The 23,697-nt window shown below is 38.8% G+C and overlaps 1 protein-coding gene across 15 annotated transcripts in view; it reads left to right on the top strand.

The window, feature by feature from the left end:
• FHIT (fragile histidine triad diadenosine triphosphatase) overlaps window positions 1-23,697 on the top strand; it is a 1,423,954-nt gene that overhangs the window by 1,133,753 nt on the left and 266,504 nt on the right. For all 15 annotated transcript variants that reach the window (XM_045053133.1, XM_045053131.1, XM_045053132.1 and 12 more), the window contains one exon: window positions 22,609-22,754. In XM_045053133.1, the coding sequence (XP_044909068.1) occupies window positions 22,609-22,754 (146 nt within the window). The remainder of the gene's footprint in view (window positions 1-22,608; window positions 22,755-23,697) is intronic.

Below are 23,697 nucleotides of genomic sequence, written 5' to 3'. Positions count from 1 at the left end.
GTCACATGTTCATTGAATCAGAAGAGTTCAGGGTTGTCAGACTTGGTAAAGGGCAACTATAACAGCCATTCACCTTGAACTTGCTCTGCAACATCGTCACCAAAGGATCCATCTCTGCTGGCACAGCTCCAATGGGCAGAGTAGGAGTACCTACCTTATGGCACTGCTATTGAGCTGAAATGAAAGAATATGTGAAAAGGGCTTAGACTTATGTCTGCCATGTTATAAGTGCTCAGTAAACTTAAACTGCTGTTGTTTATTTCTTTTTAATATCTCTGGGCCACCACCACCTCAGCAGACAGTGTATTTCCATCTTCATAGAGCTCTCACTGTGAAAAAGCTTATTTGTATTTTGGGCCTAAAGTTAACTTTCATACTTTTTACTAGTTGATCTTAGTTTTGGCATTAAGAATCATGAATCGTAATGATGAAGCTAATAGTTTCTAATTAATGTTCGTTGAATGCTTACTATGTGTCTGTAGCTATAGGCAGAATATCATCACCTATACAAATCATTTTGGGTTATTTCAAAATACTCAGAAGTAACAAAAATAATTTAAAGGATGCCCTTGAACCTTTGCCAGATTGAATGGTTTTCTAGACTTTGCCACACATACTTCATCTATACACTTTCGTTTTTGCTACAATATTTTGAGGGTGTTCTTAGAAATAGTTTTATCTCAACCCTATACACATCGGTATGCATTTTTGAAACTATAGAAATCTCCTAATGTAAATATAATACCATGATCATATCTAACAAAATTAATAGGAATTTCCTGACATGATGTAATATTCAAGTTTCTATGGTTATTTAAAAATGTTTTTTGTCTCATCAGGATCCAAACAAAATCTTCACGTTATATGTGGTTATTTATTTTGGGACTCTTTTAGTACATTATTTTTATGACATTGATTTTTTTTTTTAAACTGGGTCAGTCGTCCTAAAGACTGTTCTATAATCTGAATTTGTCTATTGCTTTCGCTTATTGTTCTTTAACTTGTTTCTTTATCTTTTGAGTCTTGTAAAAGATAAGTTAGCTCTAAGGAGGGTTGTCTAGGACTGTAGATACTAGCTCAATGTGACTTTTTAAATAGAGATTAATTAAAGTTAAAAAGAATTGAAACATTCAGCTGTTCACTTGCTCTGGCCACATTTCACATGCAGTTCGTGGCTGACGTATTAGGTAGCCTAAACATAAAACATTTCTATCATCACAGAAAGTTCTGTTAGACAGTGTGGCATAAGGATTGGCTATTTTCAGATGCAAGCATTTGTGGCATCTTGTAGGGAGGCATAATGTTTGGATGTCCCACTCTTAGGGTCCTGACCTTGCTCAGCGGATTTAGTAGTGACACCCTAGCTCCTCATTATAAATTTCCCATCAACCTTTCATCTAAAGCAGGAGCCCTTAATCTTTTTTGTTAGGTGAGCCCCTTTTGACAGTTGGTGAAGCCTGTAGATTTCTTCTCCCAGTAATGTTCTTAATGAGGAAAGTTAAGTGTATATGAATACAAAGGAAGTCAATGTTACTGAATAACAGTTATTGTAATATTAAAGAGCAAAGCTGTGATATGGTGAGATATGCACTACATTATTACATATTAAATAACAAGAATTGGTAGGAGGTATAATGACTACTATAATTTGCTAATACTCATAGAACTAATGAATAACTATAGAATAAAGGATATTGCAAGGTGTCTGCAACAACTATAAAGTTATCACTTTATATTTATATTTTTAAAATGTCTGTGAATTATACTATGACAAAGTTATAGGCATTAAAGTTACTACTGAGGTTTGTTGTTCATGTTTGTGATTTAAGGAGATGCAAAATGTCAGTTAGAAATTAGTGAAACAAATATGCAGCTTTCCCCCCATTCATCTGGATGTATTTCTTTTATTCACACTTCTTTCCTTAAGTGTCCATGGGGAACTACCCCCCATGTGAAGAACCCCTGATCTAAACCCTAAATCATCTGTTAATACTTTTATCTGAATCAGTTATTTTTTAGGGCTTGAAAATGGTGGTTTGTGCAAATCTGTTGTTATTCCTCTCATTTTTATTTTATTTTTATTATTTTTTAACATTTATTTATTTTTGAGAGAAAGAGAGAGAGAGCAAGTGGAGGAGGGGCAGAGAGAGAGGGACACACAGAATCTGAAGGAGGCTCCAGGCTCTGAGCTGTCAGCACAGAGCCCGATACAGGGCTCAAACCCACAAACTGCGAGATCATGACCTGAGACGAAGTCAGACGCTTAACCGACTGAGCCACCCAGCTGCCCCTATTCCTCTCGTGTTTAGAATTGGAATGCTTTAAATAACTTTCCATCACTGGAACTATTTGATTTCCTTGAAATACAGTTTAAAAAGAATAAATAATACCCATTTTTCAGATGAAGTTACTGAGACTCAAAAGGAGTTGATTTGTCTGAAGTCAAATAGCTAACAAGTGGTAGAAATGGAATATGAATCTAGATCTGGGCCAACACACAGCCTGCATGCTGGACTGAAATTCTCCATCATTTACTAGTTGTTTTCTGTCATTTACTAGTTGGTTGGTATTCTCCCCTTTACTAGTAGCTTAGCCAGAATCTTCCTCCTCCCACATAACAGCCGTTCCAGTGCTGTGGCTTGAAGGTTGGCTCTTGTTTCCTCATTTCCATTTTCTCTGATCTTCCTCATCTATACTTATCTCTTCTGTGAATGTGCTATAGGCAGTCCCTGGTGGCTTCCATGTTGACAGAAAACTCCATGAGAAGCCTTGCCAATAAAGATCAGAGTGAGAAATCGCCTCCCTCAACTCAATACACAGACTTGCATTCACATTCTGAGATAAAATGTGTTTTGTGGAAACAACATTTCTCTGTCAACTCATCTTGAGCTTATTCTTAACAAAAGTTCCCAAGCTGTTTTCACACATGCTGCTGTGAAGTGAAACGTCTCCATCTTGTAGCTGAGCAAATGGTAGGCTGGACCTGGGGAGCTCATCCACTGCAAGAATTCTCATCTTCAGGTTTGTCTAAGGCCAAAACCTAGGAAAAGGAAGGCAACCCAGACAGTGTTCTGTTTGTGGGTGTGAAACATTAGTTAGGAGAACAACAGTTATCTTTTTTTCTCCTTTCTACTTATCATAATAAGGTAGTAGTTTCAGACTAATTTATGTATTAATCAGTCATCCATTTCAACTGTCTTACATTCAAATAGTCATTCACTCAAACATGCATTATTTCAAAACATCCACCCACCAATTCATTTGGTGTTTAGCAACTGCTTTATGTCCAGGAACTCTACTGGGTATTAGGACACAGATGAAAGCCAGCTATTCCTGACTCTGATTATCATTTCAGCTGACATTCTAGATAGGAAATAAGTATACCTAAATGAATACTGTAGTTCAGAATTTAAATCAGGTCCTGAGGGATACCAGTGTATGAGGACTTATGGAAAAAGGGTTGTTTCAGATAGAGTGGACAAGTCCCCTAGAAGGTGACATTTGAATTGAGACCTAGCCTGGGCTTCAAGTCCTGGCCTTTAGATTGAGGAATGAATGAGATATGGCCTCTGTTTTAAAAGCTTTTGGACGAGTAGCAGGGGATGTGCTGTAAGAAGGTCCAATAGCAGAGCATTGTGAGGAGAAGGACAGAAATATCTCCATCCCCTTTGTTGTCTCAAAACAAGGATTTTGGCATAAATGTTGCTTATTGTTTGTCCTCCATATGAAATAGGGGACGTGCATGGTGTTGGTATTACTTATTATGTAATTCACCTCCCTTCATATTCTTAGGTATAGGAGAACATTTGGTGGAGAAACGTTAACAACTAGATGTAATGATGCATTGAAGGGTGAGGAGTTTTGATTATATGCAGTTCTCAGGCTATTTGGAGAAGAAAAGAAATTGTCAACTGAATTTTTGCCAGACAGTCTGTTGGAATTCAAGAGCATATGACAATAGGTGTACCCTTCCTGGTCAGAGTATTGGATAAATACATCTTTTAAAAGTCATTTACAGCCATCGAATTTCTTCTGCCTGCTCTATCCTGCTATTACTGAGATGCACATCAAATCTGACACTAGTTCCTGGAACAGGTTTTAAATATGGCCCATTAGCCATACCTCTTATTTGCCCTGCACAGTAGTTTTCATGTATTTGAAATATTCATTGTGTGCAGCAGTTTGGGACTGGAAAATGACCAGGAAAGCTGAAACCTTGCAAAGCAATCTTAATAATCGATGGGGAAAATTATGATTGTTCCATGACCTTTAAAAATGTGGTCAAAACTCTTGAAATTCTTATTATCTATTAAAAGCAGATAGGGGAATTTGAAAAAAAAAATAAGACTAAAACTTATTTAGTACACTGGTAATTTAAAATACTAGAAACACTGAGAATTAATGTGGTTTTCTTTTTTTTCCCTTTGGAAAACATTTATCAAGAGTAGTCTGAACAGTACTCACTGCCTCTTTCTGGTTGTATAGCTTATAATACAGATGGAGCATCTTTTCTATGCCTTGGCAAATTGCCACACTCCTTTCTGAGTTTGGATCAGTTTCCAACATTTTACACTTTGTGCTTTCAGCGTGGTGATAGATGAAGTTTTTTAAAACGTCAAGTATTTTGTTGGCAAAACTTCCTCTGGGACACTGTCCTCCTTTCCATCATGACCACGTCCTCCGTTTTTGTCGATCCGTTGGCCTTAGCTCCATTCCTCTGGCTGCACATCTAGTCTCAGCAATTTCTTCTGTAACTCCATTTATGTTTGATTCACAATTCACCTTCCCCATTATCACTTTTTGCTTCTTTGTCGTACTTTCTTCTTTTTAGGTTTGTTTGTTTTTTTCTTAATCTTAGAGCACAAACTGGGGGGAGAAGGGAAGAGGGAGAGACGGGGCGGGGGGAGGGGGCAGGAATGAGAATCTTAAGCAGGTTCCACACTCAGCATGGAGCTTGATGCAAGGTTTGATCCCACGACCCTGGCATCAGAACCTGAGCTGAATTCAAGAGTCAGATGCTCAACTGACTGAACCAGTCAGGCGCCCGTCTTTGTTGTACTTTCATATCTCTTGGCTAGCTACCTCTTCTGAGTGTCCATTTTTGTACAGTGTCACCAGGGTTTAATCAGTGGAAGACAGAAGGCAGCACCAACTACTACCGACCTTCCTGACTTTGTGTGACTGAATGACAGATGTGCAATGACCGATCACTGACAGACATTGAAAGAAGTGCTACGGTTGGTCACTGATCGTGATGCACATCTGTTATCCACATGGAGAGCTATTGACTGAAGACAGGGTAATGGACTTGTACTTTCTGCATTGCCTCTGAGCTAATAAAGCATGGTAACTGAAATTTGAACTAAATTGTTGGGGAACTGGTATTATTTAACTGAATTGTGGTCGCTGAAAATTTTGAGTGTTGGAACTATGGTAAATGAAGGCTGCCTGTATTTGCCAGAAATTAAATATAGGAGAATTACGCATAGAACCCAATTTCCAGTTTCTCTTGATAAAAAGAAACAATTAAGTAGTGTCTACCCATCTTGGGGTATGTGTCTTCCTGTTTGCCTCAATTCTCACTGCTCCCTGTTATTACACACCCATGGCTTCCACTTCAGGGCTGTCCAGTGCAGAAGCAACTAGCTACAGATGACTACTGGCTTCAGGTGGCTATTTAAATAAAAATATAGTGTTGATATTTAATTGTTAATTTTAAAATTAAAATTAGGTAAAAGTAAATGCAATTAAAATCTAGTTCTTCAGTCCCACCAGCCACATTTCAAGTGCTTAGTAGCCACATGGGGCTAGTGGCTATTATATTAGTGTAGGATATAGAACCTTTTCGTCATTATGACAGTTCCGTTAGACAGCACTTGCTCTACAGGCATTGATTTATATTAGGTAAATTACTATGGATATGGGACAATAACATTAAAATTGCATAATACTAATCCCTCTCAGTGTGAATTTTTTTTCTTCTTCAGAGATTAAGCTAGACCAGATGAGATTCTAAATAAAAGTATTTTTTTTTTAAGGAGAGGCTTGTTTTTTGTTTTTGTTTTTTCCACAAGGAAATATTAATGATGATAGAATCTCCCTGGAATAGTATAGGAGGCTGCAGTCTCCTGGAAAAACATTTTGTCATCAATAAGAAATTTGAGGAGCACCTGGGTGGCTCAGCCAATTAAGTGTCTGACTCTTAATTTTGGCTCAGGTCATGATCTCCCAGTTTGTGAGTTTGAGGCCTGCCCAGGCTCTCTGCTGTCAGTACAGAGCCTGCTTCGGATCCTCTGCCCCTCCTGAACTTGTGCACTCGCTCTCTCTCTCTCTCCCTCAAAAATAAATTAAAAATAAAGAAATTTGAAATACTATTTTAGTAAAGGTTGTACTAATTCAAATAATTTCCAATTTTTTTGATGGCAAAGATGGTGGTGATGATGCTGATATTGGTAATGAAAGATATTGGGGCCAATGTTTAATTCCTCATGCCAGCAGATTGTGAGGTAGCAAAGACATGTTTTAAATATCTGAGCATATAAAGAAAATAGGAGTGAGTTTTAGGATCCTGCAGGAGTAACGATGACATATAAATATAAAATTGTTACGGAATTGCCAGACATTTTTTTTCCAAATTTTTGCTTTCCTTATGTATGCCTAAATATATATATTTTTTCAATTATATACAGAATAAAAGTAAAATACATAGGAATCTTGGGCTCAGGTTGGTATTTTCATAGTCTTTGAGATTATTGGGTCTTCTTATTTAAAAGTTAGGCAAACCATATCCTGTGCTGTGCTATCTAAACTGAATATCAAAAGTGATATCCTGGAAAAAAGTTGTAAATCCTAAGTGCATTTAGATATTTTTAATGTTTTCATTGTTTTTTGTGTTCTGAGGTTTTTTTTTTTTTTTATTGTTAACTTTATGTTTTGGGTGCCTGCATGATTCAGTGAGTTGAGCCTCCAACTCTTGATTTTGACTCAGATCATGATCTCCTGGTTTGTGGGATCAAAGTCCCTCTTCAGGCTCTGTACTGACAATGCAGAGCCTGCTTGGGATACTCTCCTTCTCTGTGCACCTCCCCTGCTTGTGCTCTCTCTCAGTCTCTCTCTCAAAATGAATGAATAAACATTAAAAAAAACAGTTATGTTTTGAAAAATTCATACAGTTCAAAGTGGAGTGAAAGAAGAAATTATAGTCAGATAACCTATTTCTAGCTCCTTCCTCTAGTGATGCTAGATTAGGATGATAAAGAAAAATGCAGAGAGAATATGACGTAAGGGAGGTGAGTAGGTGAGTGGAATGTGAAAACATAGGGGTGAAGTTTTATCTGTGGCCTGAGGGAAGTTCTAGCTTCTAAATGGTAGCGCTTGTGTTAGTCAACAATATTCAAATCCTATTCCACGTTACAGTTGCAAAGAAGGGCATGTTGTACAGAGGGAAGTCTTCAAGGAATTCATTTCTATTGATTTTTTTAAGTAACCATATGTTTAGCAACCTTCACTTTATGGTGTGAAATATGTAATTAAAAAATCCCTTATTAAAACAACAACAACACCAAACCTCGTAACAATGAAGTAGGTATAAACATTAACCCAGTGTTAACACAGACACTAGGCTAAGAGATTTGAGGAAGAGAGTGGCTTAGGAGTTTGTGGTTTTGAAACCCTGTGTTTGTGAAGGTATTTTTTTCTGTTATTGTTTTACAGATGTGAAAGCCTTCCTTGTCATTAGCAGGTGACTTTATAAGGAGAAGAGTTTAAGCAGATGGAAAGAACAAACTTTCTCCCTTTACAGGCTTTGGAGGTTTTGGGGATAAATGCTGTGCTATATTTGCATACAAATCAGTATCTTGAAAAAGCCTGCTTTCTTGACACTTTCTGATTTTTTTTTTAATGTATTTGTTTTTAATGAGTTCCTTCTTTGTTTTTAGCAGCTGACTGATTAACTTATTTTATTCTGGAAGCTACCAGAGTGACATTAAAATGTCTTTAGCTTCCTGTTTTGGAAACATTTAGAAATCACTTGCTACTTAGTGTTTTCACGCCTGTTTTTTTTTTTTTTTTCCTGGTAGGATTTTTTTGCATTTTTATTGTTGTAAATGATTTAGCCCATTCTTTAATTTTGAATGGATCACACAATCATCTTTATGTGTCCAGCTGTCTTTTGTTGGAAGGGACACATTTTAAATTGTTCACTGCTGAATCAGATTAAAATGATTTTAGTGTTAAGCCATTTAGAAAAAATAAATCTTTAGTTTGTCTTTTGTGGAGAGTTCATCCTTGTGAACATATTGCTCAGACACAAAATAAACTACTGTTTTTCACTCTTCAGGAGTGGGTCTCTTAGATTCTAAGCTAAAATGAATAGAAATATGAGCCTATTTTTAATCGTCTTTTGGAAACTAACTCCAAATAATTTTGTTAATTCAAATCAGTGATTCTTAGTTGGAGTCAGAAGACTAAGAATTTTTTGCAAACTCAAGACCACAGGAGAACAATGTATACTCCCCCTTCTCCCCCACCCCCATGGACAGATCCATTCCCAATTTCAGGAGATTCAAAGAAGCCCTGGGGTGCATCTGCACATACAAGTTAGTTGGTTTTGGGAAATCTAAATTCAAGAAGGAAAGATCTCTAGATAGTGAGTCCTATGGCACTGCCTTTCCCCTCTGACCGCCATAGCTCCTAAATTACACCACTCTCCACCCACCTCATTAGGCCAGAACCCTGAGATCCTCTTTGACCCCCCTCCTCTCATGCCCATCCCCCACATCAGTAAGTACTGTTGCTCCTGAGTCAGAAATATATCTCAAATTCTTTGTATCTACACTGTCACCACCATCGTCCCGGACTATTTGGAATCTCTCAACTAGTCTCTGGTAAAGCCATCCCCAATGGCCTTCAGCTTTTCTCCTTGCTTTGATTGAATCTTTTTTTTTTTTCTTTTTTCTATACAACACTTACAGTGATCCTTGTAAAAGAGAACTCAGATTCTGTCACGAGTCTCTGCTGTCCACTACCTGAGATGCTTCTGAGGCTTCCCCTTGCAGATAGAATCACTCCACACAGCCACCCGAAGCTGTGCAGAGCCAGTGCTGTTTCGTGACGCTTCAGGTAAACAGGCCGAGCTTATCCCCAGTGTAGCAGTGTTGGCTTTCCACACCTTGCTTTGTGTTGTTGCAACTTTGCTTTCTTATCTCAACCCTTGTCTCTTTCACAGCAGACCATGTTTTCATCTGTTTCTTGCCTTTTCACCTTCTAGAATATATACTTTTGGACGGGAGAGGATGCGATGCATGATGGCTGGCGTGTGTTATGTTCTCAGTGTCTTACACAATACCCACCATGTGAGAGGCTCTTTTTTTAAAATTAAGTTTTTTTTATTTTAATTCCTGTATAGTGAACCAGAGCATTTTTTAGGACTTTGCCTGTTTTTCACTTATTCACTAAGAATTTCACTTATTTAATTAAGTACGAATATATGTACTTAATGAATAAGAACAAAACATACAAAGTCCTAGTAAGTGTTTTGTTTCTACCCTTTCCTCTAAAATTTTCCTTTATGGGCTTCCTTCAGTCACTCAGGGAGAAATTCATTCATTAAGCCCTTGTACACCTTTCACTATGAAATATTCTCACGTCTCTTTTAGATTGCTAACTTAGGGAGGACTGAATTTTTATTTATTTATTTTTTTGGTGGGGGTGGTTGATTCGCATTCTAAGAATGGCAAGCGAACGTAATTAAGGCTCTCGGTTTTGGAAATAAAGAATTTTTCTATCAACATCTGTATTTGTCACAGAGAAAGATCTCATGACTGTTTTGAAAAGAACATAGAACAGGGGCACCTGGGTGGCGCAGTCGGTTAAGTGTTCGACTTCAGCCAGGTCACGATCTCGCGGTCCGTGAGTTCGAGCCCTGCGTCGGGCTCTGGGCTGATGGCTCAGAGCCTGGAGCCTGTTTCCGATTCTGTGTCTCCCTCTCTCTCTGCCCCTCCCCCGTTCATGCTCTGTCTCTCTCTGTCCCAAAAATAAATAAACGTTGAAAAGAACATAGAACAGTGTTATGCTCAGATCTTTCCAAGCTCCAATGAGTTAATGGTCTACAACTTTTCCACTTAAAATGCAAGCGCTGCCTTTGATGTGCAAAGGGAAGGACATTATGTTTAGTTTTTCTATGCCTTTAGCCGGGTCTCTTTTTGATCAAGAATTCAGAACTAAGCTTTTTTTTTTTTTTTTAAGTGCATTTCCCTTAATTATTTTCATATAAGTAAGTGGGGTCTGGTCTCATTCAATGTCTCAGAAACAATTTCTGAAACATTTTGAACAGTTACTTATATGAAAGAATTGTTTCCCAGATTAAGCAGTGAATGAGCATGCATGCCATTTGGTCTTTCACCGAATACTTATGGAAGGACCATTCTGCATTACACTATGTGTGAAACCAGGAATGTCATTTGAGCCTGTTCACCAGGAAGTATTTCCCATCTTGTAAGAATGCTTTACCTGCTGAATATTCCCTTTTTATGTCTTCTTCCTTCTTTTCTGTCTCCCATTTCCTATTTCTTTTCTCCTGTGAAAGAGTCCCTGCTGTTTCACATTTATATCTTGGTTGCTCTTTGCCTTCCGTAGTATCTAGACTGTGATGTGTGGGTTGCTTCATTGGCTTGTCCAACTGTACTGAAGATCTAATGGAAATTGGACTTTTCAGTGGCTCTTGAATGGCATTAACAAACCGGAAGTTGGAATCCATGCTTTTCAGGACCTAGTGGAATTTGTGTTGGAAAGACACCCAAGAGGTCAAACTGTATGGGAGTTTGGGGCCAGTCTGGTCACCTTATAGAAGCAGACACTCAAAGTGTTCTGTTCTCATTCACCTACTGGTAGCCTGAAAGCATAGATGGTCAAGTGCTATGAAATTACTTATCTTGCCTGTGGTTTTCCAGCAGATCTCCAACGAATTACAAATCTTTAGCATTCTTTTCTGATTTATACTAGAATTAAAAAAAACATTTCATAAAGCTTTTGAAGTGGTTCTCATAGCAGAATATACATGTAGTTTAAAAAACTTCCTTATTGAGGATGATCCTTAAATATTTCCTTTAGAGGCCCAGTGTACTTTATTATTCTTCTTTGTAATACTCTTCCAGCTTTTTTTTTTTTTAATTTTTTTTTCAACGTTTTTTATTTATTTTTGGGACAGAGAGAGACAGAGCATGAACGGGGGAGGGGCAGAGAGAGAGGGAGACACAGAATCGGAAACAGGCTCCAGGCTCCGAGCCATCAGCCCAGAGCCTGACGTGGGGCTCGAACTCACAGACCAAACTCAGCCCAGAGCCATCAGCCCAGAGCCTGACCGTGGGGCTCGAACTCACTCACAGGCAAGATCGTGACCTGGCTGAAGTCGGACGCTTAACCGACTGCGCCACCCAGGTGCCCCTCTTCCAGCTTTTAATACCTAAGAGCCTTTTTATAACATTCTCATCTTGGTTCCCACTCCCATGTTGGCACATTATGGACAGATACTTTTCAGTGACAGTAACTTTCTTTTTTAATGCTCTCCTAACCAGAATTGTTTAAGTTCTATATTCTTCTTTGTATCTCCAGGACAATAAGGATAATACCACATTTTCACAATTGTTACTTAGCGACCTTGCAGTACCTAGACATGACTTCTATATCATCGAGAAAGGGGGAAATTGAGCCTGGGAACAAATATTTGTATTGCTTCCTAATTGAAGACTGATGGCTACTTGATTATGCACACTGATATTCTTCCTTCCCTCATGGCAGCCAAAATTAATAAATCCCTCCATTCTTCCCTTCTGATTCCTATCAAGGCCACAGAATCTCTTCAAAATACTGCTCTAGGCAGATACTACAGGTTAGTTGGAAGTTGGCAAAAGAGATGAAACCTGTTTAACAGACTTGATCTAATCACTGAGAACAGATGATGAACAGAGCCCCCTGCTTACCTATAATGCCAGTCCAGTATGACTACACGACTAATGTATCTGGTTGCCATGGATAAGGAAAGAGAGCTTTGGGGTCTCACACTGCAGTTAAGGGCTCAAGTCCATAAGTGATATATATCATTTCTGCTCACAATTGCTTGGCCAGAATTCCTTCAGCTTCATCTAACTACATGGATCCAGGAAATGTAATCCTACCCTGTGCCCAGATATGGCAAGAACCTGAAATAGTTGGTAAACAGCATTAATGACTTCATATACCATTAGATACATTTCAATGTTCAACTTCTCAGCATATTTCATTTAGCAGAATGCCGTCTCCCTCTGCCCATGTGAATTAACAGGATGTTTACTTTTTGTTTAAAAAACATAAAGCTTTTTCAGGCACCTCTGTGTTGAGGTAAGTGATATTCCCAAAGATTCCCAGAGAACATCCCCTAAGACATTTGTCCTATGCAATGTTCTGCAAGGTGATGATGATGATGATGATGATGTGATTGGTAAGCAAACATGAGAAATGCTGCGTGGCATCTCTGATTTTTGAGAAGTCAGTGCACATTAGAACTTTAAATATCCTGATGAGTACTGCTGTAAAGAAACCTTTTACTTCATTTCATCTAGTGCTTCTTAATCGTCGCAGACCACCCATTTTTCTTCCTATATAATGTGTAATAACATCTCATGGAACCAGTGTTCTGGTGAACCACTATAGTAAACACTGCAGTAGGTACATGGAAACTTCCATGACCTTGGAGTCATTGAAACAGCAGAGATGATTTCACCACATGGCCTTAGCCAACATTTTCACTTAATAATTGTGTGACCTTGGGTATGTAATTTCACTTTGTTGGCCTGAACTGATAAATGTGGAAAAATGGAGGTGATACTATCTACCTCAAAGGGTCAGTGATGATCACTAGAACATAGTAGGCAGCAAACAAATGTTATACATTCTTTCCTTCCCCTTCTGATATTACTTACTGTTCCCCACATATCTGACTTATTGTAAGCATCAGTGTTCCCCATTCTGATTCTGTTAGGATAATCAATATAAGATTCGTTTGCCTTGAAAAATTCACAGAATACTGTGTGACATTTAAACCAAAGAATCTGCCCCAAAGTGCTGCCAGGCTGCAGGCACCCTTTTTCATTTTGTTTTCTTTGAAGGCACATGTTTACTTCTCCCTCTAAATGTGATTCTCACCTCTGAGCATCCAGATGGGTATAGGAGTTTGGGAGATGGCTCAGGGCAGATCTGCCTAGTAAAGGATACTTGGCTTCTCTTCCCCCAGATGAGCAAGGACTTACTGTGACTATATGTTTGACCCAAAGCATTCCCCAGGACAAACCATGAGAATTCTTATGGATACTTAAGAGATGCTTGCCCTGAGATCCAGGTATGAGCAGAGTACTATCAGTAACTTAATCACACCATGCTGGAATTTATCATATTCTGGAAATCAAATTTGCTTAAAATTAGGTTCACAACATTTATACTTATGGTTGATGAATATCCCCTGTTTCCATTGAGTTCCTACAGTGGGTATTTTAATCCAGTGAACAAAGATGTGGCCCATACTGGCAAATTGCCTCTTCAGAATTGTATTGCTTAATTTGGGGGTAAAATTTCTACCTTTCTGATAAGAAAATTTACAAAAGTGCTTACATTGTGAATAGTAGATTACTTTTTGAATTGCCACCTACTTTGATTCAAAGCTCCGCAACTGTGTCATTTAAATCAAATAAATTGAATCTTCTCTTAAAAAAAAAATACCTCATGGTCCATCCTATTGTTTTTTGAAGTGACATTATGAATTATTTTAAACATTTGCAAGGGCTAGGATTATTTGTTGGAGCAGGTAACTCATTACACAGGGTCTTCAGAAGTCTTTAGTGCAAACTGGAAAGTTCCTTGCTTGTCATTGAACTACAAACTAATCTGCAGGAGAGATGAATACACTCTACTTTTTTATTAGTTCAGAAGAATGACTAATTCTTTGTCATATTATTTGATGCTGACTTCCTCCATATTCATATCTGTGCATGCTAATCACCCTCATCAGAATCAATGATATTTTGATGGTTTGATTTATTTTAGTGATTTTTATATTCTGAATCCCTAGAATAGATCAGATATAGAAAAATAAATGGGAGCAAGTCTGAACAACTCTGAGAATAATATTCTGCTGTCTCCTTTAATTAATCACCTGAATCAGTACATTTCCATTTCTCTGTCATGACTCTATATTTAAATATTTCATATTTGTCCTGGAAATGTACATAAAATTATTTTTTAGATCATCAATTATTATCCATGATGAGCAAATTTTAAACTTATCAAATTTATTTTGAATAAAAATGTAGCAACATAATGAACATTTGATGTGCTTGGGCAAATTCTCACTTTTGCAGCATTTCACTTTGTTTTTGTCCCCACATGGCCTTTGCAGTTTTTTTTGTTTGTTTGTTTCCTGAGGCAGAATAGAGGGCCACAAAATGACACCTGCATCTCTTATTACGTGCCCAATCTGACTGGTGATGACTACTCAGAGATCAGGATTGAGAAGGAATCTGAGTCTCTTTGTTGTTTTGTTTGTTTGTTTTGTCTTGTTTCGTTTTTTAATTTTTGGTAATGTTTATTTATTTTTGAAAGAGGCAGACAGAGCATGAGCAGGAGTGCAGGAAGGGTAGACAGAGAGGGAGACACAGAATCTGAAGGAGGCTCCAGGCTCTAAGCTGCCAGCACAGAGCCCAATATGGGGCTTGAGCTCACAAACTGTGAGATCATGATCTGAGCTGAAGTCAGTCGTTTAACTGACTGAGCCACCCAGGTGTCCCTGAGTCTCTGTTCAAGGAGAGAATATTGATGTCTGCTGTGTATTTAGCACTGGAACATAATGGCAGAGGTGCAGTGTTTTGCCATCTCATGTGTAATGGAAAGAGCTGTGGTTTGGGAAGCCAAATTGTTGAGTTTCAGTTCCAAATGTGTGCCTGTGTGATACTGAGCAAATCAACTGAACTCTGTTCCCCCATTTATTTTTCCATCCAACAAGGAAAATATTGATGAAGTAACAATTGGAGGATAATGTTTAAGACCCATCCCAGCTCCCAAATACCATGGCTGTATGTACTCCATAGGACATTAAGATATCTTGGGGACCTGTTCATTTTTATAAAATTCCCAGAACTTATCACAGTTACCGACTGTGGTGGATTATTATAGTGATGACCACCACTGCCATAAGACTGCCACTGCCCTTGGAAGTGTGGCCTCTCTACTCCTCAGGTCAGGAAATGGAATTTATTGGGGTGCCTGGGGGATTCTGTTGGATAAGCAGCCAACTTTTGATATTGGCCCAAGTCATGATCTCATGTTTCATGAGATGGAGACTGTGGGGCTCTACACTGACAGGTGGAGCCTGCTTGGGATTGTCTCTCTCCTCCTCTCTCTTTCCCTCCTCCCCTCAAAATAAATAAACATTTTTTTTAAAAAGGAGATGGAATTTATTTCTCTACCTTGAATTGGGGCTGGCCTGTGATTTCATTTGACAAATAGTATGTGGGAGAACTTAAGCCTTCAGAAGCCTTAGAGTTTCTGCGTTGGGGCTGGGATGAAAGAACACATGGAGTGAGGGGCGAGGGGCCCAGCGGACCCAGCTGAGCCCATCCCCAAGCCTACCTCCCAACTGAAAGCAGTTGCATGAATGAGCCCAGCAGCAACAACCACCCACAGAATTAGGATAAGAAAACAAAATGGTGTTATTTTAAGCCACTGTGTTTGTGTTTGTTGTCATAATACAGCAGTAGATAGCTGGAAGTTGGAAGTCAGTCAGTAGGTCTCCTGTGTCTGGAAGGTTCTAACAGTTGGTGCGGAGTATCATAAGGTACCTTAGTTCTCCTCCATGTGGTTTTTGCTCCCCAGTAGGCTAGCTGGGCTTTTCATGGCATCTTGGTCTCAGCATTCAAAGAGGACAAAAAACAGAAGTTGTAATGTCTGTTAAGGCCTGACCCTGGAAAGTCACACAGTGAAACTTCTATCACATTTAACTGATCAACGCAAGTCACAAGTCCAGCCGCAATTTGAGGGGAGAGGAAACAGACACCAATTTTTGATTGGAAGAGAAGCAAAGTCACTTTGCAAGGGGGTGGTGGGATGGGAGGGACTTTTGTGGTAACATTTGTATACATTCTCCCACATCAACTTAAGTGCTTGACTACTGCAAAAAGTCCATTTGATTTCTTTTTTTCATTGTATGTATTCTGGGTTAGCTGTGTGTCACTAAGAGTCCAGCACAGGGTCTGGCATGTTGTGTTATCACTTCAGTGTGACAAAAACACCCCGAATGTTTACATCCAAAGGATAGAGACAGTCACTTACAGACTGGTGGTAAGCTGAAGAGGGAAAGAAAATGCATTAAGCTACCAACTTGCTGGTGGTCCTTGGTCATATAAATAATGGTGAGTCATTGACTCTGGATTGCTAGACTGTCCAACAGGCCATGGGATTTTTCAATGTGTCTGTCAGCCTGACCCATTGATATTGATAGTTGTAGCTAAGCTTCCTCCAGAATCTGTCAACTCAGGGGAGCCAAAGGTGCCTTGAAGCAAGCCTATCTCAAAAATATAAAAGGGCCAGATAGTAGCTACATTTGTGGTGAACATATCATAAGTATAAACTTGTGGAATCACTATGTTGTACATCTGAAACTAATATAATGTGCATCAACTGTACTTCAATTAGAATGAATGAATGAATGAATGATAGAGCAGAAGGAGCCAAATGCAGGCTCCACATCCTTCCATTCTTCTTCCAGTTGAACCCCCTGTACAAGGTGAAGTGGTTCTTTCATTCTTGATGTCAGTACTCACAGTTCTCTGTTAGGATGAGGGCATACTTACTACTTCCCTTTTCCTGAGGTTTCCTCCCATGATGGGATTCCTGATCTCCTCTGCTTTCTTCATTTGAAGCTAAGTGTTTGTCAGGCTGTTAGTAGTTTTGCACAGTGTCTTTGTGTTTCATCGCACCTATGTCTCTTCCACAAGCAGAGAGACTCTGAGATGCAGGACATACTTTAATGGGCGGGTAAGCAGAGACGAAGTCATAAAAGTACAAAACATTTTAGCATCACAGCGCTATGGTTAATAACATGGATTTTGGAATCAAGCTTCAGGAGAATTCTAGTTTTAGTTTCATATTGGGTATGCTGTCTTGTGCAAGTTTTTTATTTTCTATAAGCTGTAATTTCCTCATATGAAAAATAGGAATTATAATACTAGTTTATGGATTTGTTGGAAAGATTAAGTAAAGGAGAGTACATTTATCAATGAAACAGTGATTGTGGCCAAAGAAGGCATGTCTGACAATTTTCTTTAAAGCTAACCATAAGTTGCTAGGCCATTTTCAAGGACAGATCTTGATCCAAATTTGGAGAAATAGTTTCTGATTTTAGAAAATTGAAATGCAAGACCATACTGAAAAGTTTATCTCACACCCCTAGGCACAGTTAGATTCTGCCTCCTCTGTGCTCCCACAACATTCTGTACTGATTTCTATCAATAGTCCTCATCTCTCTGTGTTGTGATGATCTGTTTATATTGCATGACAGTTTGGGACGTTAGTGTGAATGCTTCGAAGTCATTTACTCTATTGTACTCATCTTGGTGCCCTAAATGCTAGCACAGACTCTGGACTGAGAGGAGGCTCTAGTGGAAGGATGGATGGACACATGGGCTGCACTCTGGCCCACTGGTTGAATTACTCCCCCATTTGTAAAACTGACTTTAAATCTCATGTGCACTAGGAAGTCTTCTTTGATTTCCCTCTGTTATGAGGAATCTCTTTGTGTACCACAGAAACTAAACTGTAATTATTACCGTCTATTCTTTAAAAGAAAATGTTACTACTAAATGGACTTCTCTATTTTGGATTATAAAAGAGAGACCAGATTCCATTTGATAACTCTCTTTCATAGGTTTTCACCCACGATGAATCCTGGATAAACATATATTAAATTCAATTACGCAGATTAACTTCTTTGAGGGTTATCATGCATGTTGGCTAAAAAGTCTCTTCAGAGGCACTAATCCCAAGCAAAGAGGACTCAAAAGAAAGTGTATTCTTATTGCCTATATATAATATGGGGTTTGCCCATTAACAATGCCTAAGAATCTCTAAATTATACTGCATTTGTGGTATTACCTTAAAACTACTGGCATATAAACAGTTGCAGTAGAGTTATAAGAGCGGTTCTTCAAAGTTAATTTGCTTTCCCTGAGCTGTTTGTCTATGAGAAGCATGTAGCACATGATAACACCATCTTTAAGCAATGTGGTGTTTTCTTCCAAAGCGTATGCACTTATTTTGAGAAAGTACTTTTATTGTCTGATGAATTTGTGAATAACATACTGTTTCTGTACTCTCATATGTTTGTAGATCATATACTTCGTTTTTCCAATGAAAGATGGCAGAAACTCCTTTAGTTGGACTGGGGAGTAATACTTGTGATTTATCTATATGATGTTATCACTGCAACACAGTTTCTCGTTGTGGTTGGTCTTTAAAAGCATCAGAAGTGCTACACACAGGGTGAGGAAATATCTCAATTATGCCCAGGTATTTTGCTTAGAAAGTGAAAATTTTTAAGATACCATAATGATATTTGTCTAATATACTATTTAAATAACACTATAGTCTTCAACTTTGGAAAAGAATGGGCCCGCAGATAGTTCTAACTTCCTTTAGTTACCTTTTTCTCATGTGATTCCTCTAAGCCAAGGGTTGACATTATTAAGTCCATGGACCAAGTCTGGGTTGTCTCTTCTTTTTGTAAATAAAGGTTTACTGGAATATAGCCACACTTACCATTGTTTGTATTGTCTATAGCTGCTTAGACATATAGCCCACCAAGCTTACAATTTTTCCATCTGGCCCTTTGCAGAAAAGGTTTACTGGCCTGCTTTAAATCCTTTATGAACCTGCTTGTATTCTCAGCTAGCCACGGGATATTTGACCATACTTGGAGACCCCCAAGGTTATGTGGAACCTTTGCCTGATTAAGGTGTCCCAGGTTCTGCTGCATTGGGTGCTTTGCTCTGCTTCTGCATCCTCTTATCCTACATCTGTATCTCCCATAGTACTGCAGTTATCTGTTTTGGTGCCCATCTCCTGGACAGGAAGAACTAGAGAAACTTCCTGTTGTCTTTTGCTCATCCCAGAGCCTAGTACAGTGTCCAACCACTTAACTGGTGCTCACTGTTCACTGAATGAACAAATGAATTACACTTTCTAGTCCAAATAGAAAGCAGCTTTTTATCGGTATAGAGTCTGAATAATCTAGAAACCCCTTCTTTATAGTTTTTTATAATTATATTAAAAGGTTTTCTTAATTTCCCCTCGTCATTATATAAGGAAATCATTATATTTCCTGTGCACTTGTGAAAATTAACTTACATTAGAAATGAGTTTACATTTTTCCAACGCACACCCAACATTAGCTCTAATTATGCTAAATATTAATAATAAACTTCCTTGAATTAAAAAAAAAATCTTGCGGACTATCCCAATCTTGCAGAGATGGTTGAAAATGAATGGATGTTGTCTCCATTTTGCCAGGGTCTTAGTACTCAGAGGTAGCTGATCAGAGGGTCTGGATCATAATGTATTCACTCATTGCAGCAGTACTTACTAAGTCTGGTGTTCTAGGCAGGGATGAGACAACATTAAACAAGACAGCCTCTGCTTTTGTGGAGATTACCTTCTCATTCAGGAAGGTAGTAGCCAGCCAAGAAAACTACCAGCTGGTGGCAAGGGCTACGGCAAGGTGAAAAGAGGGTGATAGAAGAGGATGAAACTGGGTAGCAGTTTAAACTGATGGTTCTGGAATGCACCTTTGAGGGAGCAGTATTGGAATAGAATCAGAAGGTAAGAAAGAAGCAGCCATGTGAAGAACATGGGATTGAATTCTAGGGAGAACAAACAGCTAGGACAAAAGCCTCAAAATCTGGGAATGAGTTCAGTGTGTTAGATGAACAGAAAGAAGGCAAATGTGATAGATGTATAGTGTGTATGGGAGGAGTGGAAAAGGAGCTTCTGGAAGTAGGTAGGTAGCAGTCGGTACCTACTACCTATATGAGGTGAGGACATCTTTTCTCTTGTTTCAAAGGAACTGAGGGATGGTGGTTGGTCCTGACTTCCTGATGCCATTTAGTACCTAGAATGGCCAGGGGAGACTAGTGAATCTGCTGTTGGTTAGCTCGGTGACTCACACAGTACCCAGGACCCCCAGATCCATACCCTGGGTAACTCCAGACCCATCTGTCTCTCTGTCAAGTCTTGTGGAGCCTACCTATGTGTCCACTGACAGGTTGAGATACCTGTCTGTCTATCCTCTGGGTCCCAACAGAGCAAAGACAATGATTATCCACATGAACACCTGCCCAAACCAAGTAAGCACCCTTAAAAGTTAATCCTATTTCATCTTAACATTCACACGGGAAGATCGTTTGGTATATGCAGATGTTTTCTTAATAGAGGGTTAGATTGAAAGGAATATAAATGTCAGGGCAATGTGGCCTAAATGGGCTGTTGAAAAAAATATCCATCTAATTGAGAACATGTTTAGCCTGTCTAACTGTTTCGTGACATGTTGTTATTAGTATTATTAACATTCAATTAAAGTAATAAATGTATGTGATATATGATCCTGTGGTTAAGTGTACACAGGATAAAACAGCTGACAGATTCAGTCATTTTGATTCAGTTCCATAAATGTTTTGATTCATTAAACATTGGGTCAAGCCAATCCTTAGTACCAGACAAGGAAAATGAACAGATAATAAAATATTTTTAGGGTGTTGGAAACAAAACAAAACAAAACCTTTCAGATGTCGTTGATATTACTAAAGTTACATTAGATACAAAGAATTTAAGATTCATTCCACCAAGTTTTATAGTAAGCAGTCATTTAAAGAAAATGTCCTTCCTTCCCCACCTGGTTGCTGTGTTTAGACATAGCTCACCACAGCAATTATGGGTACTGTTGGAAGCTTGCTAAGTTGTCATCTTGCTGTGGTTTGGTGAAGTCAGGGCCTAAGAGCAGGTGGAGAGAGGAGGAAGATGGGGAAAGGTGTCTTTTAACAAAGAAAAGGCAACTCAGTGGGAGTGGAGGATGGCAATCTGCTAAAAGGAAATGAAAGGAAATTCTTCATTTCTAAATGGTTCATTGACCCATGATAATAAAGCAGCCTTGCCAAAGAAGGATAATTATCTTTTTAAGTATCTGCTGCCCTGTGGGTGAAGCCTTCCCTTCCCCTCTCTTGAAAAACGAACTCAGATTAAACCACTGCTCCTTTTCCTAGTTTACCATTGACATGAATTTACTGATTATGAGCAAAATTAATCAGTTTCCCTTTCAGCTTTCCCTTTCCCTACCAGCTCCCCCCCCCACCCCGCCCTTCTCTTATGGAAATTACGCCCATCCAGCTGAGTTCAGTGCATTTCCTTCCCTTTGGGCTCTGAATCCTACCAGTGTGGTAGGCTAAAATGCTTGCAATTCTGGTGTGACTAGCAATTGTAGAATTGAGATTTTATTATGCCCCATAGGTGCCTAGCTTCAGGCAAAGCACACAGTTTTAAAACAACAAGAAAAAGGAAAAAAAGAAAGAAAGAAACCAAAAAGAATATCTGAGCACTTTTTTCATCTGCTGGTACCTGAAAACTAAATAAAATTTAATGTATTTCAATGTGCGTATATATGTATGCATGCATGATTGCATGTGTAGCTGCATGTGTATGAGGAATTCAAATACAAAGACAACTGAAATGTTATTGATGATGTAACATTGAATGTTAATTTGTCACCAGCAAATGATCAAACTTAGATTCTTTTTCTCTAGCTCTTATTTGTTCAGGCCAATAGCATAAATATGTTGACTTGTCTCACTTCTAGAATGCACTGAGATGGTTTTGTTTGTGGAAGTAAAAAATCCCTTTTCTTAAATGTTCTTCAACTGGCTTCTAGAATTCTTAATAATCAATTGGAGGAACACTTGTCATAAAATGCTTAACCACATGGCACATCTCTTATTATAAATGAAGTTCACTGTACATTTTCAGAATGTCTGCTCTCCTTTTAAATATAAATAAAACAACTACTATTGTGTTTTCATTACACATTTCTCTCAAGAGATATTGAAATTAAAATTTTAATTGTGATACTCTCCATAGAGAAACTGACTGGATATTCTGCTTGTTTTTCCAACCCAGTGCCTTTGGCTGTTTGAGAAGATGGAGCTTTCGAATTGGGGTCAGGAGATAATGGTCCAGAATAGATTTTGCCTCTTGGCATAATTATTTCAGCCAGCACTTGAGTCTCTCTGAACATTAATGCCCTTTTTTCTTAAAAGAATTTCTTTAGCACACCACTGCTTCTCTTTCAAAGTATAATTAACCATGTTTGTAAGCTCCTTTTTGAACTTCTTGGAGTTTGGTGGTTGGTAAATATTTGTTCTTTTATTCCTTAGTCTTTGAGAGTTCAGGCCCTGGGCCAAGGGGATTCAATACTGTGGGTATAAACTTGTTGGTAAAAATCCTACCCAAAGCAAGCAAAGTGTGCCTTAACAGAACTCACTGCAGATGTCCTCGTGTGTCCCCTTCGGCCAGTGGAGCGCTTCCGAGACCTGCGTCCAGATGAAGTGGCAGATTTGTTCCAGGCAACCCAGAGAGTCGGGATGGTGGTGGAGAAGCATTTCCAGGGGACTTCTCTCACATTTTCCATCCAGGTGAGTGTCTAAGTAGCTCAGAAATTGTTTTTCTTCCTTTTCAAATCCTAGCATTGAGCTCTCTCTTTTAAGCTGACGTCTCACTGGTAAGGCAGCCGTCATTGTTCATGTCTTAAATAATAGCAGAAAAAGATGTAATCCAGGACCACCCTAGTATCCATTGTCCCAAGGTGGACTGTAGAATATCAGCTGAGGCACTGTCTGCAGCATTGTTTACAAAACAAATGAGAGTAACAGACAAATGATTTAATGGGCATTCAGGCATTTCAGATCTTCTACTGGAACTGGGGCTGGACAGCTCATGTTCATTCCAGGGCAATTATATTTTGAGCAGTGCATGGACTTAGCCCTCCTCTATGTCAGTGTAGTAGAGAGATGCAAGTTGGTTGGGACCTTGCCCTCAGAGGGCTCCTTTTTCTCTTTAACTCAATCTGCAGTGATTGATTATGGATTGGTATGATGCTGTATCAAGTATTCTGTGTGGCCTGCTTCCCAGGAAAGAGATGACATACCCCAGTCACTGGAGATCTTTAGGCACAGGCTGAGCCAAGTGTAGAAGGAAGTCTATGGTGAGTCATCAGCTATGGGAATTGAGCAAATCAATAGAACATGTCCTATGCCCTTTCAGATCCCCCATGGGAAGAGCTAGGGGTATCAATACATAATTAAAGTCCTTAGTGGCCTTGACATTGGATGACTCTGCAGTAACCCTTTGGAAAGAATTGGCTGGTTCTGTAATGTGAGACCTTGCCCTCAATGCTTTAGTTACACAGAATATTTACCATCCTTCAACTACCCTCTTTGCCTTCCAGCCATAGACTTTCAAAGAAACAGATAGAGAAGACCACTATTTTCAAGTTATGAAAGGCTTTGACTAAAAATGCTCCTAAATGCTTCTTTACAAAGTTTTTGCTGTCATGTCTGTGTTGAGAGTAAACTTCCC

This window comes from Felis catus, chromosome A2, assembly GCF_018350175.1.
Source record: "Felis catus isolate Fca126 chromosome A2, F.catus_Fca126_mat1.0, whole genome shotgun sequence".
NCBI classification, from domain to species: Eukaryota; Metazoa; Chordata; class Mammalia; order Carnivora; family Felidae; genus Felis; species Felis catus.
Note: the sequence above shows the minus strand (reverse complement) of the source record. Positions and strands in the feature narration are given on the sequence as shown.